Genomic DNA, 16,807 nt, shown 5'->3' on the forward strand with positions numbered 1-16,807 from the left:
ATAAAACAATAGAGAGCATATGTTTCATATCTTTTAATATAATACGATATAATGAAAAAATTGTGTATTTAAAATATGAAATTAGGTCTGATATAACGGAAGAGGAGAAGAAGAGAGGGAGTCCGAAGCTGAATAAAAATAAAAACGTGATATAATAAAATATCGCGAATATTAAATGGTATTTTTAATTCACCAAGGATCTATCTGTTTGCCGCATATATGTGTTTAAGCCTCGTTATACGATTTCATTGAAATCACTTCTTAATTCGGCAGTCTTGCCTTGCGAGACTTTACAGATTTAAAATCAGAAATTAATGTTATATGGAATATTATATGATTATTTTTTTTTAACAAATGACACGTATATTAATGCTGCAATATTGTAAATGTCTTCCAAATAAATTTAATAATCTGTAATCTTTTTGAAGATTTGCAGAATCTTTTTTGAATGAAACCTTCCGCGAGTTAATGTTGTCAAACGAGGCATATCTCTTCTCACTTTCCCGATAAAGATAAATATATAAAATTTACAAGTCAAAGATTAACTACAAAGATTACTACAATCAAAAAAAGTAATTTACATTATATATATCAATGAAAAATATTTGTACAATTTTATCTTTATGAGATATTATCTTTTATTAATTCAAATTATATAAATCGGAAAGTCGAAAATATACAATTTAAATATGTTTCGCTGGATTTTTTCGGCTTTCGACTCGCATGTTTGATTTGCATTATTTTCATTATTTTCAAATTACAGCATGCGGCATGCGGCCGCAAGGCGGTTTCGGTCGATCCGTTCAACTGTGTTTCGCTGGATATTTTCATCGACGTGACCAACCCTCGATCGACCGCGGACTGACCCGCGGACTTGAGCCGGGCTCAAATCTGTGTCGAGTCATAAACGGGCGAGAGAAAAAGGCTGCGTGTGTGCGGTTAAAAGTGGCGTTCGCGTGCGCCTAATCGCGAATTGCATCGATAACAAGGGTTCGCGGTCATTTAGCGGTGACCACCGTTGCTGGTCGTTTATCGATCGCCACCTCCGACCACCTTTTGATATTTCGAGGGTCTTCTGGATGACCTTCCGACTCACGGGTCCGAAACGTGTGTGTGACGTCAATCGCAAAAATGACTACATATAGTCTCTTATCTGTGTACATTAATGTATTCGAGTCGATTTGTTATTTCGCCTTATCGTTTAACCTGAAAGATACCGAAGACCATCATAAAGATCTTTAATCTTTATGAGAATTTATTATATTAGCACGTGTGATTTTAACATTATTTTATTGGCTTCAGTCATTTTCGGCGAGAATTAATTAAAATTAATTTGTCTTCTTTCGTCTAAATTAAACTCTCCTCGCTAATAGAATGCCTAAAGCAATTTTATTCTTTACATTCGAATAGAATATTAATATCGTAAATATTAAATTGAATTTTAAATTGATACTTGCTTCAGATATTTTTATTTCTATTTATAGAAATGATTATAAAGAAAGATAATCATTTCGCTCTCTGTCTTAAGAAATAATACCTTAAGAATATATTACTTGTCTTTAATGTAGATGTAATTTACATAGTTGTTAAGATAACATATTATTGAATTTAATAATACAGAATACATGGTATTATTGATCGATATGGCCGGATCTCGCCCTATCTATGTTATGTAAACTATGTTACACAATTAGTGTAGAGCTATATATATTTCTTTATTATTCAGATATGTGAATCTGAATTGACATGAATTCATGATATCGCTGCGATGTAATTAACGACATGTCATTTCTGTGCACTTCTCAAATATACATTGAATGAAAAAAAAAAAAAACTTTCAAAATAATCGTGTCATGATAATAAATCACATGAATCACCGCGTCAACGTAGTTTATGAGCCAATATTTGTTACGATAGATATGTGTGATTCACTTAAAGATGAAAAAAAAAATCATTTACTACATCTGTGTACATATATCTCTATTTATTTTTAAATACATTATTAACTTTTATCGATTGTACGATACGTTATCTAGAGTACACTATCAGCGTTTATTTTCATATAAAGAAAAGAAGTGAAACAATGATTTAAAAAAAAATGTTTTCTTAGTAGTATATTTATTCAAGAAACAATACACGCGAATTTTGAAGCGACGCAATAGAAGACAACTACCCGAAAGCGAGGGAACTTTTGTGTTTTGACGCACAACTGCATTACTCCATCTCTTCTTACTTCGCCCTCTTTATCCGGCGATAACGGGATTAGTCCAACGGTACCGATCTATTATCATCATCATTATCGCGCGATTTACAGGGTGTGTCTGACGTCATTTGTGATTTAGACTCCGTTGAAATAATTACATTAAGTAAACGCGTAAAGCCTGCGGCGTATAATTCATCGTGTTTGATTCTCTTCGCAATCGACTTATTGGATCTCTCCCTTCTTAGGAAGAGAGGGAGGATTTATATGTATTTTTTCCGCTCCTGCCAATTTTAAAGGAGGCGACGCGATGATTTCGGTATCTTACCGATATAAAGAATTTATTCTTCACCAGTTATATTTTGTCTCGTTGATTGATCAGACTAATAAATTTACGATCGCAGACGACAATAAGACTTTTTCCGTATTAAGGCATCGCAACACGCGATAAAATTGCACACGACCTAGTTTTATTGCGGATTGACGTGACCTCGGATTGACGTCAAGTTGCAGATCGCGATCGGAAATCGAGAAGCGTACGCGATATACAATAAACGTACGTTTCTCATATTTGCCAATTTTTTTATCACATGCATTAAAATTTGTCGGATCAAGATTAATCGTTTTCTCTTCGCATCTTCTTCTTAGAATAAATTATAAATTAATTAAAAAATAAAAATTTTAAATGAAATTAAGATAAATTGGACATTATTATTCGCATTTGTATTCGCATTTTTTTTTTTTAAATCGAGAATTTCCTATTTTAACAAGTATAAATATGATGTGGAATTCATCTATATTAATGTTTATTTTTTTTATATGTATTTTTTTTGCTTCCAGGATATGCGAGAGGCAAAGAAATGCTGACAGGCGAAACGACAATAGGGGCGAGGATGACGATGAGGATGAGAATCCTCTCGGGAAGTGGCCGCATGCTTTTAGTTCGTCTCTCGCGTGTCTCGGCTGCACCTTGGGACTTTTTAATATCAGTAGATTCGCCATTCTTAGTATACAATTTGGAGGTGAGTGTACATACATGTGTCAATTATAAAGATATCATGGGGATTCCAATAAAGAGCCATTGCATTTTTTTTTTTTTTTTGCAATATATTGTAACGAATGGTTGTACCGGATATGTAACACGGAACAAAAAAAAATTATGACGTGTATAAGACACATGCGTAAATTTTCTAGGCTCACTCAGGAAAACTGAGACCGGTCTTATTCCGAGGATCGAATCGTATTTCGGTGACTCTCAGCGCGAAACTGATATCTACATTTATTCATGATTAGTCAAACTTCGCGTAAATATCGTAAATTGAGCTTGCGAAATAATATAGCTTTTAATTGTATAAAATTGTGTCGATTCCTATTGCAAATGCGATGCACAAAAATTGCGAGGCAAATTCTTCTAGTTAATGGCAAATTATCTTCGCCATATAACAATTATATTATATCGCTTGTTGATAATAATTCATAATATGTGCCTTTCCGATAAAGCCAATAATTAGTTTTGAGGCTAATTGCCAAGGTAATAATTAAAGAAATATTTCGCAAAGAGACGCTCGATTATCCACGTGGAGTAATGTATTTAGAATTACGAGTACTTTTCTCGTTATATAAGAGAAAGAACTTACTTATTTTTTTTTTTTATTTACGATGCCTTCTCCCTTGCAGCAAACTTCATTGTACAGTTCCTGATTTTATCGTTTATATTGGGCATCCCGTTATTGACGTTACAAGTATGTCTCGGCCAAAGACTGGCGGCCGGTTCCGTGGATATGTGGAGAATTTCGCCGCTTTTTCAAGGTGTCGGAATAGCTCTGCTCACCGCACAGGCCTTCATCGGTATCTACAGTATAGTCGGTGTATCGTGGATGTTTGTTTACTTCAGGTACATTCCGATGCTCACCTTAAAACATAATGTAATGATAAATTATAACTTATATAATAATGATTGGATAGAATTAAAGTATGAAAGAAAAATTATCTGGAAAAATAAATAATTGATTCGTGAAAATTATTTAAGTTTTAATCGCATTTTGACTAGGACAATTAATAGAGTAAAAGTGTTAATTAGTCAAAAATTTTCAATAATAAAACCAATTCGCATATTCGATAAAAGTATTGTATGTATGTAATGATATTTGCACTGTAAAATTTTGTCCGATATTTTGTAATTTTTCGATCTCGATATATCTTCCAAGCCTCTATTTTCATCATTTATATGCGTATCGGATATTAATATCATGCCATGTTGATCAAGGATGAAATGCATCGTACATTGATTGCAGAGATTCGTTCATAACGAAGCAGGACAAGTATCGATGGGCGGAGCCGTTTCTTCTCTATCGAGACGACAACCGTCCCACGCACAATGCTACTACTTCGTACAAATTATACGAGACCGTTCCGGATTACTTTAGCGGCGCCGTATTGCAAAGACACCACTTGAACGAGACCGATCCCGGTGTCGTCACATTAAAGTTCCAAGTGGCTTTCAATTTAGCCGTCGTGTGGATGATTGTCTTTGTTTCGCTGAGTAAAGGTGAATATTAAGACAAAAAAAATTTGTAGATTGCACAAAACTTTCTTATTGATAATCTTGACTACAGGCAATAAATTGTTAATTTTTCATGACAAAATTTAACCGATCATCATGTGTAAAAATCATAAAGGATTGTTCAAATATTTAACTAAGAAATAATACAAAACTGTTTTTGTACATGTTTTTATACGTTAACAACATACAGGTTGCTGTATGTTGTTAACTTAACTTTATGACCTATCTCTCCAATTATCAAAAAATGTTTTTAACAAAAGTTTTAAAGTTTAGGGAAGAACATATGATATGCGTAATAAATTTCTTATAGCATGCATTTTTTGATATTTTAAAATTATTTTTATTTTTAATTATTTTAATTTTTTAACAATAATAAATTTGCGCTCCGATATCCGCGCCTGGGCTCTTATCTGCCAGTTTTCCATTTAATTGTTTTTACCTTGAGCTTATTGCTCATTATTTTTATTTTGACTACTCGTATAACAGATAATTTAGATCATAATTTAATATTCTGTAGGGGTGTATTTATTTAATGAGCGACTTCTTATATTCATATAATGTGCAGAAATAGAAAAATCTGTTATTATTAAATTTTGCGATACAATCATGTACTGTGAAAAGTTTTATTACTTCTGTTTTCATTTAGGGCTGAGATCTTACGGAAAGGTTGTATACGTTTTCACGCTGGTGCCCGTGTTCGGTACATTAGTCCTTTGCACGAAACTGCTAGGACTTATTTCGCCAAGTTCGATGAACCAAGTTTTCCCCGCCACTGTCTGGAACGAATTTTTCATTAATGGAAAGTCATGGGTGGCTGCCTCAAACGAGGTTTTCCTCACGTGGGGTTTACTTGGTGCGGCTGCTATGCAGGTACCGTTCCCATCATCGTCGATAATTGCACGACGATTATTTTTCTACGAGTATATATAATTATTTTTTCTATTCGATTTTTTATATTTCTTCTTTTCATCATTCTTTTTTGCGGATCATAGCTAATTCATCGGAATCTCCTGCCAATTTCAGATAGCGGCTCACAACAAGCACAAGCATCTCCTACAACGAGATACGACTCTCGTGGTGATCTTGACATTTGCGGTACTTCTACTCGGGGCTTTCTTAGCGAATACCTGCGTACAGGTTCTTAGACTTCACGGTTACATCTACACTACTAGTTCCTTCGGTAAGTACAACTGTTTCGTAGTAAAATACCTCATAAAATATCGAACAATCGGATCAATTCAATGCTTTTCATTCTCGGATGATTTCACAGAGAGGATATCAGGGTACACGTTTATGAGGCTCGCCAATAAACCGGCACCGTCGGGTCACAGCAGTACGCCCGAAAGATTCATGTCTCATGCATCCTTTCTCCTTGGTCAACGCGTAATACGACCCGGCGTGGACACGAGCATCGAGTCCGGATACCAGGTGTTACGTCTGGCCACTGAACTGGTACCCGCAACACTGGCATTGTTGGGCACCGAACAAGTGTCACCATTCTGGGCGGTCCTGTTTTATTTTATCCTTATCTTATTTGGGATCGCGCAACAGGTATGTATATATATATATATATATATATATATATATATATATATATACTTTCTTATAGCCGCGATAAATGAAAAACTACAAATAAGAGTATATCCAAATATGTGTAGTTTTATCATCTTATATATAATATAAAAAATGTTTATATATGTGTTTCATTAATTATTTCAGTTGGCAATATGGCATTGCGTAATAACCGGTATAATGGCGATCAATACGAAAATGATGAAGCTCTGGGAGACCACCATCACGTTTTTTAGCTGCGCTTGTGCCTACATACTCGGATTGCCTATGGCTACAGAGGTATGTCGGAATTTCTTAGTAATGCGCTAATTCGAAAATTTCTGTTTGATAGATTTATCGTCTTACTTATCTAAAGATATAATTAATGAAATATAAAATACTTGTTACGCGTAAATATTTATATTATTAATTACGAGTATATATACACAGATATTTTAATTTATACATGACACATACAAGTGTCTAATAACGACGTAACTCGGATATGTCTGTAATATTATCTCTGTACAGAATATATATAAATATATATAATACTGCTTTTATCAGATAGTGCGCGCAATCTTTCGTTTGCTCAGAGAGTTATTATCAGTACGAGTTTTAGTTTTGCTTCGTGTACAGTATTACAAGTGCTTTCGCATTAAACGAAAGATGAGTAATAACGTTCACGCTATAGTGCATCGTAGCGTACCTTGCTACTTTTGCAATGAATTCTTGGAGGAAAAATTCTTGACGGAACACATCACGCAGTGTGCTGCGGTCTTGGAAGAGTGTCCTAACAGATGTGGGGTTTACGTTTCCCGTAGGAATCTGGAAGAACATCGGAAGTCGTGTAACAAAAAAATTTCGAGGAGAAATAATCAAATAAAAGACATACAAGATTCGGTATGGAAGGAAAAGGTGTTCTCAGTATTAACGTTACTGCGACTAGCTATCGATCAGGGAGAAAAGGAGCGAATTCGACTGCAGGATGATCTTTCTAGGAGCTTGAGCTTACTGTACTCTCAGCAGGAATCTCTCGCCGTGTTGCAATCGAACATCGCAGAAGCGGTCGAGGAGTATCGCGGTAACGACGCAATATTGAATATGAGATTAAACGATCTAGAGATGATCACTGACAACATGCAGCGTCGCACTAGTTCGAGCTTTCGGCAGATATCCGAACAATTGAAGATGTTCGAAAGAGGATTTATGGACGAGCAAAACAAATGCGCATCAACCGACTGGTTTAAAGAACTAAAAGATCTAAAGACGTTTATTGCTAAAGAGAGCGTACGCGCGAGCGATATATGGCAAGAACACTCGCAGCGTGTCAACGATTTGAAACTAGAGTTGGAAATGAGATGTAAGGATTCGAAGGATCTGATGTCGAAACATGATACTTTGTCGAAAAAGCTTGATAATTTAGCGAAAGAAATTCTGAAATGTTCCGAAAGCACGACCAAACAGAAATTGGATTTGAAAGGCCTCAAATTTCAAATGAAGGAAAATCTGAAATACATTGAGGAATTGATCGCGGAAAGTTGTAGACCGACACCTTCTCTATTAGGTTCTTCGTGTTTGTGCGTAGAAAACTCCTCAACAAATGGTCGCATTATATGGCGAATCGACCGTTACAAGGAGAAAATCAGCGAAGCAAAGGAGAGTGATTGCGCGTTCTATAGTCCAATATTCTACGACAAGGAATATGGTTACACTCTGAGAATGGAATTATTTCTGAACGGCAAAGGGCAGTGGAAGGACCGTCACATTATCGGATGTTTGCGCGTGGAGAATGGCAAGTGGGATCCACTATTGGATTGGCCTTGCATACTCCGAGCCATCGTGATTCTTCGAGATCAGGACAATCCCGCGAATGACATTAAAAAAATTGTGAAGACCATAGGCCGCGATAGAAATGATTCTAACGAGCCTGATAAGGAATCCGGATTATACATGTTTGTTCCACATACTACGCTAAGCAGATACACCGGTTACACTAAGAATAATGTTATGTTCTTAGACGTGCAAGTGAAAAATATAAAAACTAGTGCTTCGATGACGTCATTAATAATTCAATAATTGTTAGCAATACTAATTATAATAAACATTCTTAGCAATACTAATAATGATAAAGTTGATGATAATTATAAATGGTAATAATTGTAATGGGAATACTGATAATATATTTATCATCTATTATTATATTATTATTTATCAAGTAAATTCATATCTGTATATATGAGAGAAAGAATTATTATCTCCAATTATAAAAATTTAAAAAAAATAAATATTTTTATTCTAAATATAACAATTTTAATTATTCTTTATATTCTCATTACTGTGTGCTTACAGTTGGGTATCTACGTCGTGTATTATCTCGATTATACCGTTGGTGGGGCATGGTGGATAATCGTTCTATATCTAATGCAAGTTGGCGCCGTGTTCGCGGTTCGTGGACGGCCGCACACCGGCGAGGCAGTCGTCGCCGAATTATTCCCACCAACTGGGCGTTGCCTTAGATATTGGGCCGGACCTTTGTTATCCTTCATCTGGAACGTCGTTCTTCCTGTCACTTTAATGGTAAATTCAATTATTTAAATTATTACTTAGAAATATTAGTGTACACACGGCACGCTCGATTATTGGTATTGTATGCCGTTTTCAGGTTCTCAGCATCACGATATTCAAAAGCAGTGGTTTTCGGGAATTGTATTCTTATCGTCGTACGAGCAGAGATTATTGGGCCGTTTGGGCAAGGCAACTCGGGACGGCAATTCAGCTGATACCGATACTGATGATACCAGCAGTGGCTATCATACAGACGTGTCGATATCTGAATAATGGACCACCCGATATATTCGACGTAAGTATTTCTTTTTATGTCAAAACCTGCATTTTTCTACCATTGATTGAGAAAATAAATAATAAGTCTACGCGGAAAAAAAAATAAGAAAATTATAAGAAAATTATCTTATGTAAAAATTATCACAAATTACTTACTCATCTTTCATGTAATCTATCTTTCTATTTGTGCTGACGATAGAATGAACAAGTGGAAATAACAGTAAATCACTGTGAACAGTGTAATGGAGTAAGTTCTCATTAAATTCTGCATGAATAAACACGTGTTACACAGTGATATTATTATTCTACAACTTATATTAAACCTATTCTAAAACTTATATGTTTATTGTTACTCTCTCTTTTAATATATAAATTAAAATTCACTTTTTTAATCCATTTTATTTTTTACAGAGAATTCAATTACTTTATCGGCCACCATTAGAACCGGAGGATCCTCGTGATGCGCAAACCCAGATCGGGAATGACACTGGCACCGGCAGTTTGCATGGCAACGGAATCCTACCCGCCGCGACCACCGAGATACCGTTCGAGGATCCGCCGCCCAAGTATACACCACCGCCGAGCTACACCACGGCGACCGGCGCGAGGATCGCGAAGATGCTACGCCAGAGTTTTCGACGAAGTGTGCGGAGAATCGCGAACGTTCTAGGGGAAAGTAGCGCGCCGCGGCAGAGACCAGCGTTGCAGCAACCGCCACCGCCACCCGATTATGCGACCGTACTGGTGGAAATGAACCAAAGCAGCGGTATGCCGATTTCGTACGATCAAGTTGCAATCCACGTGCCTTTGGAATCGCGGCCGGATGTAACTAATATTGGAAGAAGCGGTCGACAACAAGATGTGGATGGTCGAGCGCCGGATGAGCGTCGGCATGTTCGGCCGAACACAATAGACCGCGCCAGCCGGATCGGTATTTCAATCGAGAGATCGCGCGCATTGGAACGCACCCATTCATCGACCCTCGACCGAAATCGCCGATCGAACAATGCCGCGAACATCGCCACTCTATCCGGCTCGAACTTGACGGCCACCGACGTGGCGAATTTGCTGCGCAGCAGCATACGCAGAGGTACCGCAAGAACGCAACAATCACTGCGTAGGAGCTTCTGCCACGAGGAGCCGACGATGGCAGCGTCCGTCGAGAATCTAGTCGAGGCCGCCGCGCCTATTGGCCAAGATTCCTTAATCTTATCGAAAGACGCATCTCTAGTCTCCGGTGAACAGATCAACGAACACTGTCGCCACAACGACAACGGCGATAGCAACGACGGCAACGATGAAAAAAAGACTGCGAGCGAAATGGAGAGTTCCGTTTCTGTGATATAGACTGAGAATATCGATTAAATGTCAATCGCACATCCTATTGATGCGCACGACTAAGTTTTAATCCGCTGATCTTGGATCAACTATGATTCCGGTTAGCGATTCCCTGCCTCTTTCTATAAATTATAACTTTCTATCTGTAATGTAGACAGAATATCTCGTTAATCGGAGTCGCGACACTAATTCTCTCGGGTAGTCTCCAGTGTTTGAATCCCCTGAAATTAGAACGTTGTTGTTCTCCTCCCGTGTGCCTGAATATGTGCGCGTTTGTTACTATTCCGAAGTACTTTTGTGTTCTTACGATATATTTATTTCTTTATATATATCTTCGTTAAATATTTAGAAAGAAAATAAAGTTTTGCATGATACAGTTTGATCCACACTTTTGAATCTTCGCTACGAATCTATATTCAATGTTAAGATTTGTTACATGAGCTTAATCTCATTTAATTTCATGATGAATGCAATTTTTTTATTGAAATTAATTTAAACAATTTCAGGGTCAAGCCAACTAAATTGGCTCCAACCATAGTCATGTAAATATGGGCCTATGTCCTGTTAATGACTAATTGAAAGATAGTATTGTGCTATTACTGTAATAAAGAAATGCAGTATTTAATAATCATATTAGGAAGTGTATTGGTCTCCTATTTCCCTGCTTAAAAATTATTTAAAAATGACTGACAAAATAAATTATAAACAATCAGTTAATAAATTAAAAAATACATTATAAAATTTCGAGTTGCTTGAAGTTCGTTCGCATATTGCGGCGTTCTTATTGAAAATCGCGCAGATATCATATCCACATGTACAATATATCTGTGTATTTGTTCATCGTAATTAGTCCTGTAAATACATGCAGCATTTTAAAGAATTAAATTACGTTATACTTTTAAAATCGATCATAGACTCGCTAAGCATCCCTTTCATTAGCTTGATTGACGCTGATTTATTGTAATATGAGTGTGTATAGTCCGTCCATGTTGTCAATGTATTTTTCTGTTGATAAATTCAACAATTGTCCCAAAAGCGCTTTGTAATTATTATATAACGAGCTAGATCGATTTCCATAATATTTTAATTCGAGTGAAAGCCATCGAGCATTACGTCGAAAAAAAATTATAATATTCATATAAACACATGAAATCTTATATACGTACTTTATAGCATAAATATTCAGAGCTATTCAACTTTCTATAAAGTAAGTGTAACTGTTATACCTGATATTATGGACCATAATAAAGTTTTTATGTTCTCGTAAATGTCTTATCATTCTTTAATCATTTTTCCAAAGTCTTATTGTATAAAAATAGACATGATATTTGAATATGAAATTTATTTAATATTAATTTTATAAATTATACATATATATATATATATATATATATATAGCTTTTAATATGCATCAGTATACTCTAGTGCATTTAGCTAAATTTATAAATTATAAAATTACTTAAATAATATAATTAATAATAAATTAATGATTATATAATTATAAAAAGGTATATGAATTAAAATTATTATTATATTTGATATTGCTTGATAATTTTGTTTCATTTTGAAATGCTTGATAATTTTGTTTCAAGAATAAGAAAAAAATAAAAACAATTTATTGTAAATATTTCTTCTACACATTATATATTTAAAAATTAGGGAAAAAATTATTAGGATAATTTATTTTATATCACATGCGTATATACATAAAAATACTTCAATAATAACTACTATCGTTGTCCGTATATATTAAAGTGGCAAAACATTTCGCACAGCTAATAAAATAATAATAAATTCATATTTCATAATATTTATTTGTTTTACCGTGGCACCGAAAAGTGAATCTGGCCATGTAATTCTGCCGACTCTAAAATAGATCTAGTTGACGCTACTGCTATCAGCTAAAAAAAGCTTATAACGGCGGCATGACCCCTTTCAAACTTCTTTCTGCCATCAATCTACCAGTCTTCGAATCGATACGCGCCAAAAGAAAAAGACAGAGCGATATTTCTATCCTTCATATATTGCCACGCTGCTTCTCATAGCAGGGGTCGATCTATTCTGTATATGTCTATGCTCAGACCGCACAACGGAAAGATTCTCTGCTCTACAGAAGGCGCTGTCATCTGTATCTTCTATCATCCATCAATATCAAATATTCTTTATTTCTAAATATAATTATTAGCAAAAATGTCGGCGTGGAGACAAGCAGGATTAAAGTAAGAAAATCAATATATTCTTGTTTTTCTCGCTTCATATTTTATTTTTTTTTTTTATGTATGTCAAATATATAATTTATTCAACCGAAATATTATATAATCAAATTTTAATCTGCTCGTTAATTATTGGAATCTCATGGAAGGTTAATTGTGAATAATAAAAATCGAAGATGCATATATAAATCTTTTTCTTTTGTTACAGTTATATTAATTACTCTCAAATCGCAGCAAGGTTAGTCAGACAAGCTTTGAAAGCTGACTTGAGAGCAGAGGCTGCCAAACGTGACGAAGTCAATGTAAAGTTTACTCAATGGAAAGATGGAAAACCTATTAGTATGTACATTTTCATTATTACAATTCTGTTTTATCATATTTTATTTTACATATTTCATTATTTTTTTGGTAGAATTTATTCTTTGATTATATTTTTGTTACATATTTCAATATAATTTTTTTACAGCTGAAAAGATATAATCACAATGACCAGTAAGTCTGTGATTTGTGTTATAAACATGTCTTTAGAAATGTTTGTCATTTGAATAGTATACTTTTAATATGCTACTACCTTCTAATACAAGTGTGACAATTATTATTTCAAAAAATATTTCTTTTAACCATTGTGTATAATATTAATTAATAGATGCTTTAATAGATTTTTTTTTATTATAGAGATTTAATAGTTATTACTCTGCATTTGCATTTTGCAATTTCAAGCAATATTATATTTTAGCGATAAAACAAATAATACATCTAATATACCTGAATATATCATTTATTTCTATAAATCAGGATAATATTGTTTGAAATTCAAGATAAATTATTTTTTTTTTTAAACAAATAACATTTTTGTCTTTGTGTTTTATTAATAAGCATCTCTTTTTTAAATTTTATATTTTTAGTATACTATACATTATAACATATATATTTTTATTACAGAAAATGCCTAGATGTGAAGATATTACAGATGGATGCAAAATTGATCCAGTACATAGCTGTAAATTATATATAAAAATTTCTGTTTCCGTATAAAATAAAATCATTCTTTACACTTATTTTACTTTTCTTTGATTTAACCTATCTGTAATTATTTTTTATAACGTCATCTCAAAACAGAACAGTGTGACTTGCAGTGCACTGAAAAAGAGAATAAATTTTTTCTTTGTTTTATGCTAAAAATGTTTTTATCATTATCTGTTGTTGTGAATATTATATTTACCAATAAATTCTGAAACTAGATCGTTTTCATTTTCTCCACGCATAGTTCCAGTAATTTCTTCATCTTCTACCATTGGCAAAAACAATTGTACAAATTCTGCTGTATATGGAGGAGCTATTGCTTCTAAAACCTAACATACATTGCAAACTCACATTATAATAAGATATTAATATATTATAATATAAACTGCATTAAAAAAGAAAATGGTGGCATATAATTTACCTCTGTGACAAAATATCTAATTAGAGATACATCTGTATCTCCACGTTGCCAACATTGCTTAATATAACATACAACGGGTACTACACAGCCTCTGCTCAACAAATTCACCATTCTATCAATTAACATCTTTTTCATTTCCAGCTATAAGAAAATTATCCATTTTAAATGTTGGTAGTTTTTCATTTTTAACACTTTGTGAAGACTAAATTTACCTGTACAAGTATCTCTAATTCATCTTGTTTGCTTTCAAATAAATGCACAAGTAAGTTCAATATTTTTGTATGCAACAAAGAATGACACACTACGACTTCGTCCAATAAAGCGAGGTGCACAGGACAATGCTCTGTACATAATTTGAAGTATGATGATTCTGTTACAGTGCATTCTACCCATCGAATTACACCCACACTTACAACAGGAAACCTATAAAAGATATTAATGAAAAATATTTTCTTTTTCATGACACAAAGAAAAGATGTTAAAAGTTAATTCACCGAATGCATTGATATAGAGTGTGTAACTCTGCTATTAACTCAGTTGATCCTTTATTTATATTACATATATTGTGAACTTTCTCAATTGCCTGAATAGTCATTTTTAAGTCGTCTTTATTAATTTTACGTATATTGCCCTTTTTAGGAATTGTTTCACATACACTTGCTGCATAAGCTAATAGATATATGTATTTTGATTTATGTTCAGGATTTATCTTAACACCAGGTTTAAACAGTGCATCAACCAGTAATTCTGCAATGTATAAAGTTTTATCTTACAATTAGATCTCTGTTATCTTTTATTTTATTACTATATTATTGCTACTATAAATACTTTTGATTATTACTATATTATAAATAATCAACATACCTAAGAATTGTGGATTACGCAACAGTTCAATAGGAGGTGGCTCTGGTGCAGAGTAATTTCTGAATAATACAGTAATATCAGCTGGATTTAAAGTATTTCTCGATAACATAGATGCTAATGCTTGACATGCTCCAGGACTACTGGCAGCGCCATTCAATGCCATTGTTATTGGAGTGACATCGTGTCGATTCTGCTGAGCGCACTTGGTGATTTCTTGAGAGAGTCTCTTCATCATAAAACCACCGCGAGATTCTTGTGCAAGAATTTGCAACAAGACTTGACTATATACATAAGTGTGTTGACCGTGACATACCATTTTTGCACACTCTTGTATACTGGATTGCCAATTTTCTGTATTTTCAAGAAACCCAGCAATTGCGGTTTTTAATACACGTGAGAAAACTTCGATTTGTTGAGCTGCAGTTGAAATACTTGTAATTTCGCCTTGAAATCCAGCATCAGATATAAGTTTGATGGTAAAATTTAACATTAAACAATCTGGATATTCTTCCGCGAGTCTATAAATAAGAGATCGCCAAGTGGGATGCTGTATCATTTCGGTCAACCAAGCAGGAGTTTCACCCTCTTCTGTAAAGATTTTGTCTGCTTTCTTGGGATCAAAAGTTTTGAGGATCATATCCTTCAAATTGTTTTCTACCATTGCTTGCACATCGGTAACTTTTACCCCGGCAAGAATCAGCCATTCTGCAAGAAGGTTTGCCATTTGTGCGCAAGCTGTATAATTCTTGGACAATAATTCAATGACTTGTTCAGGATTTCCTCCAGCTTGAAAGTATCGTTTGAGTTGAGCGAAAATACCAGGCTCCATTATATAATCTGGTGTTTTGAATTTATCCAGACATTCATTTAATACTTCTTGCGGATTATCAAATGTGTCTTCTCCACTGCATTCATCATTACTTCGATTCATCTCATCCCCCCAACCACTACGATCTTCATCATAATCGGATTCCATCTAAATAATTATTTAATGGTTAGTATTATTCATTAATATTATTGTATACAAAATGTGTGTATGTGTACATATCGTACTTTTCTAAAATTTCAAGAGATTTAAAAATACACAATATAATCAAGAATATTTTGTATTATTTTTATTATCAAATAAGAAATTAATGAAAATAAAATAATCTAAAATTATACATGTATGAGAATATTTAAATTCTTCTTTCCTTATAAAGAATAAACAATCTATAATATTAAAAATTTTTTTAAATATAGAGGTTAGAGAAAAGAGTAATTATTGAAACAACGATCACTCTTGTACAAATCTTTCAATTCTTTTTTCTAAATAAAAAATAAGAGATATACAAAATATTATCACTCTGATCATTGAATTAATAAATGCTTCTATTTACATACCTTATACAAGCAACGTAAATAAAACTGTCAATTATTGCGCCGATACCAACATTAACGTGCATTCACGTGCATTAAAGCTCCTGCACCAAGGACACGATACGCGTTTAAGGAAGTAACACGTGATTCACGGGACCAATCAATTCACTATTCTTCGAAAATAATATGTAACGTCGTATGATTGGTTATCATATTGCTTCTTAGCGCGCGCCAATACGTTCATATTGTCGACATTACGTTCGTGCAACGATTTTTTTATCTCTATAATCGATATATATATATATATATATATATATATATATATATATATACGATTGCTAAGTATTAATATATTTCATCGCTTTTGTTCTCTTTGACATATTGTAATAATCTCAATAGTTACTCCATTAATAGGAGCGCTACGCGCAACG

At 33.9% G+C, this 16,807-nt stretch overlaps 3 protein-coding genes across 7 annotated transcripts in view; 2 read left to right on the forward strand and 1 right to left on the reverse strand.

Annotated features, from left to right (window-relative positions):
* LOC126849656 (uncharacterized) overlaps nucleotides 1-11,764 on the forward strand; it is a 50,582-nt gene extending 38,818 nt beyond the window's left edge. For 3 of the 4 annotated variants that reach the window (XM_050591692.1, XM_050591693.1, XM_050591689.1), the window contains exons 4-14: nucleotides 3,041-3,222; nucleotides 3,878-4,094; nucleotides 4,495-4,748; nucleotides 5,410-5,633; nucleotides 5,787-5,943; nucleotides 6,034-6,314; nucleotides 6,483-6,614; nucleotides 8,667-8,894; nucleotides 8,980-9,177; nucleotides 9,358-9,405; nucleotides 9,570-11,764. In XM_050591692.1, the coding sequence (XP_050447649.1) occupies nucleotides 3,041-3,222; nucleotides 3,878-4,094; nucleotides 4,495-4,748; nucleotides 5,410-5,633; nucleotides 5,787-5,943; nucleotides 6,034-6,314; nucleotides 6,483-6,614; nucleotides 8,667-8,894; nucleotides 8,980-9,177; nucleotides 9,358-9,405; nucleotides 9,570-10,505 (2,857 nt within the window). In that variant the 3' untranslated portion in view covers nucleotides 10,506-11,764. The remainder of the gene's footprint in view (nucleotides 1-3,040; nucleotides 3,223-3,877; nucleotides 4,095-4,494; nucleotides 4,749-5,409; nucleotides 5,634-5,786; nucleotides 5,944-6,033; nucleotides 6,315-6,482; nucleotides 6,615-8,666; nucleotides 8,895-8,979; nucleotides 9,178-9,357; nucleotides 9,406-9,569) is intronic. The other variant, XM_050591691.1, reaches the window with a different exon arrangement.
* A 774-nt stretch (nucleotides 11,765-12,538) lies between these two features.
* LOC126849712 (protein stunted-like) lies at nucleotides 12,539-13,767 on the forward strand. 2 transcript variants are annotated; one of them, XM_050591845.1, is made up of 4 exons: nucleotides 12,539-12,715; nucleotides 12,918-13,048; nucleotides 13,176-13,201; nucleotides 13,652-13,767. In XM_050591845.1, exons 1-3 carry the CDS (start codon nucleotides 12,687-12,689, stop codon nucleotides 13,187-13,189), a joined length of 174 nt encoding a protein of 57 aa, XP_050447802.1. In that variant the 5' UTR covers nucleotides 12,539-12,686; the 3' UTR covers nucleotides 13,190-13,201; nucleotides 13,652-13,767. The 2 variants fall into 2 exon arrangements, with proteins under 2 accessions (XP_050447802.1, XP_050447803.1); XM_050591846.1 differs by lacking the exon at nucleotides 13,176-13,201 and having other exon boundaries at nucleotides 12,547-12,715.
* On the reverse strand, nucleotides 13,590-16,509 carry LOC126849678 (negative elongation factor D). Its single transcript, XM_050591761.1, has 7 exons — nucleotides 16,401-16,509; nucleotides 15,018-15,993; nucleotides 14,648-14,900; nucleotides 14,366-14,576; nucleotides 14,154-14,294; nucleotides 13,932-14,061; nucleotides 13,590-13,849 (listed from the first exon to the last, which is right to left on the reverse strand). Exons 2-7 carry the CDS (start codon nucleotides 15,991-15,993, stop codon nucleotides 13,815-13,817), a joined length of 1,746 nt encoding a protein of 581 aa, XP_050447718.1. The 5' UTR covers nucleotides 16,401-16,509; the 3' UTR covers nucleotides 13,590-13,814.
* Nucleotides 16,510-16,807: the final 298 nt, after the last annotated feature.

Source organism: Cataglyphis hispanica, chromosome 5, assembly GCF_021464435.1.
Source record: "Cataglyphis hispanica isolate Lineage 1 chromosome 5, ULB_Chis1_1.0, whole genome shotgun sequence".
NCBI classification, from domain to species: Eukaryota; Metazoa; Arthropoda; class Insecta; order Hymenoptera; family Formicidae; genus Cataglyphis; species Cataglyphis hispanica.

Excerpts from the sequence above, each read along its gene's own strand:
- LOC126849712 (XM_050591845.1), top strand. The coding sequence starts at position 12,687 with ATGTCGGCGTGGAGACAAGCAGGATTAAA. Across the intron at positions 12,716-12,917 it reads TGGAGACAAGCAGGATTAAA|TTATATTAATTACTCTCAAA; the intron begins GTAAGAAAATCA and ends CTTTTGTTACAG.
- LOC126849678 (XM_050591761.1), bottom strand. The coding sequence starts at position 15,993 with ATGGAATCCGATTATGATGAAGATCGTAGTGGTTGGGGGGATGAGATG. Across the intron at positions 14,901-15,017 it reads GCGTAATCCACAATTCTTAG|AATTACTGGTTGATGCACTG; the intron begins GTATGTTGATTA and ends TATACATTGCAG. Across the intron at positions 13,850-13,931 it reads TCTAGTTTCAGAATTTATTG|TGCACTGCAAGTCACACTGT; the intron begins GTAAATATAATA and ends TCTCTTTTTCAG.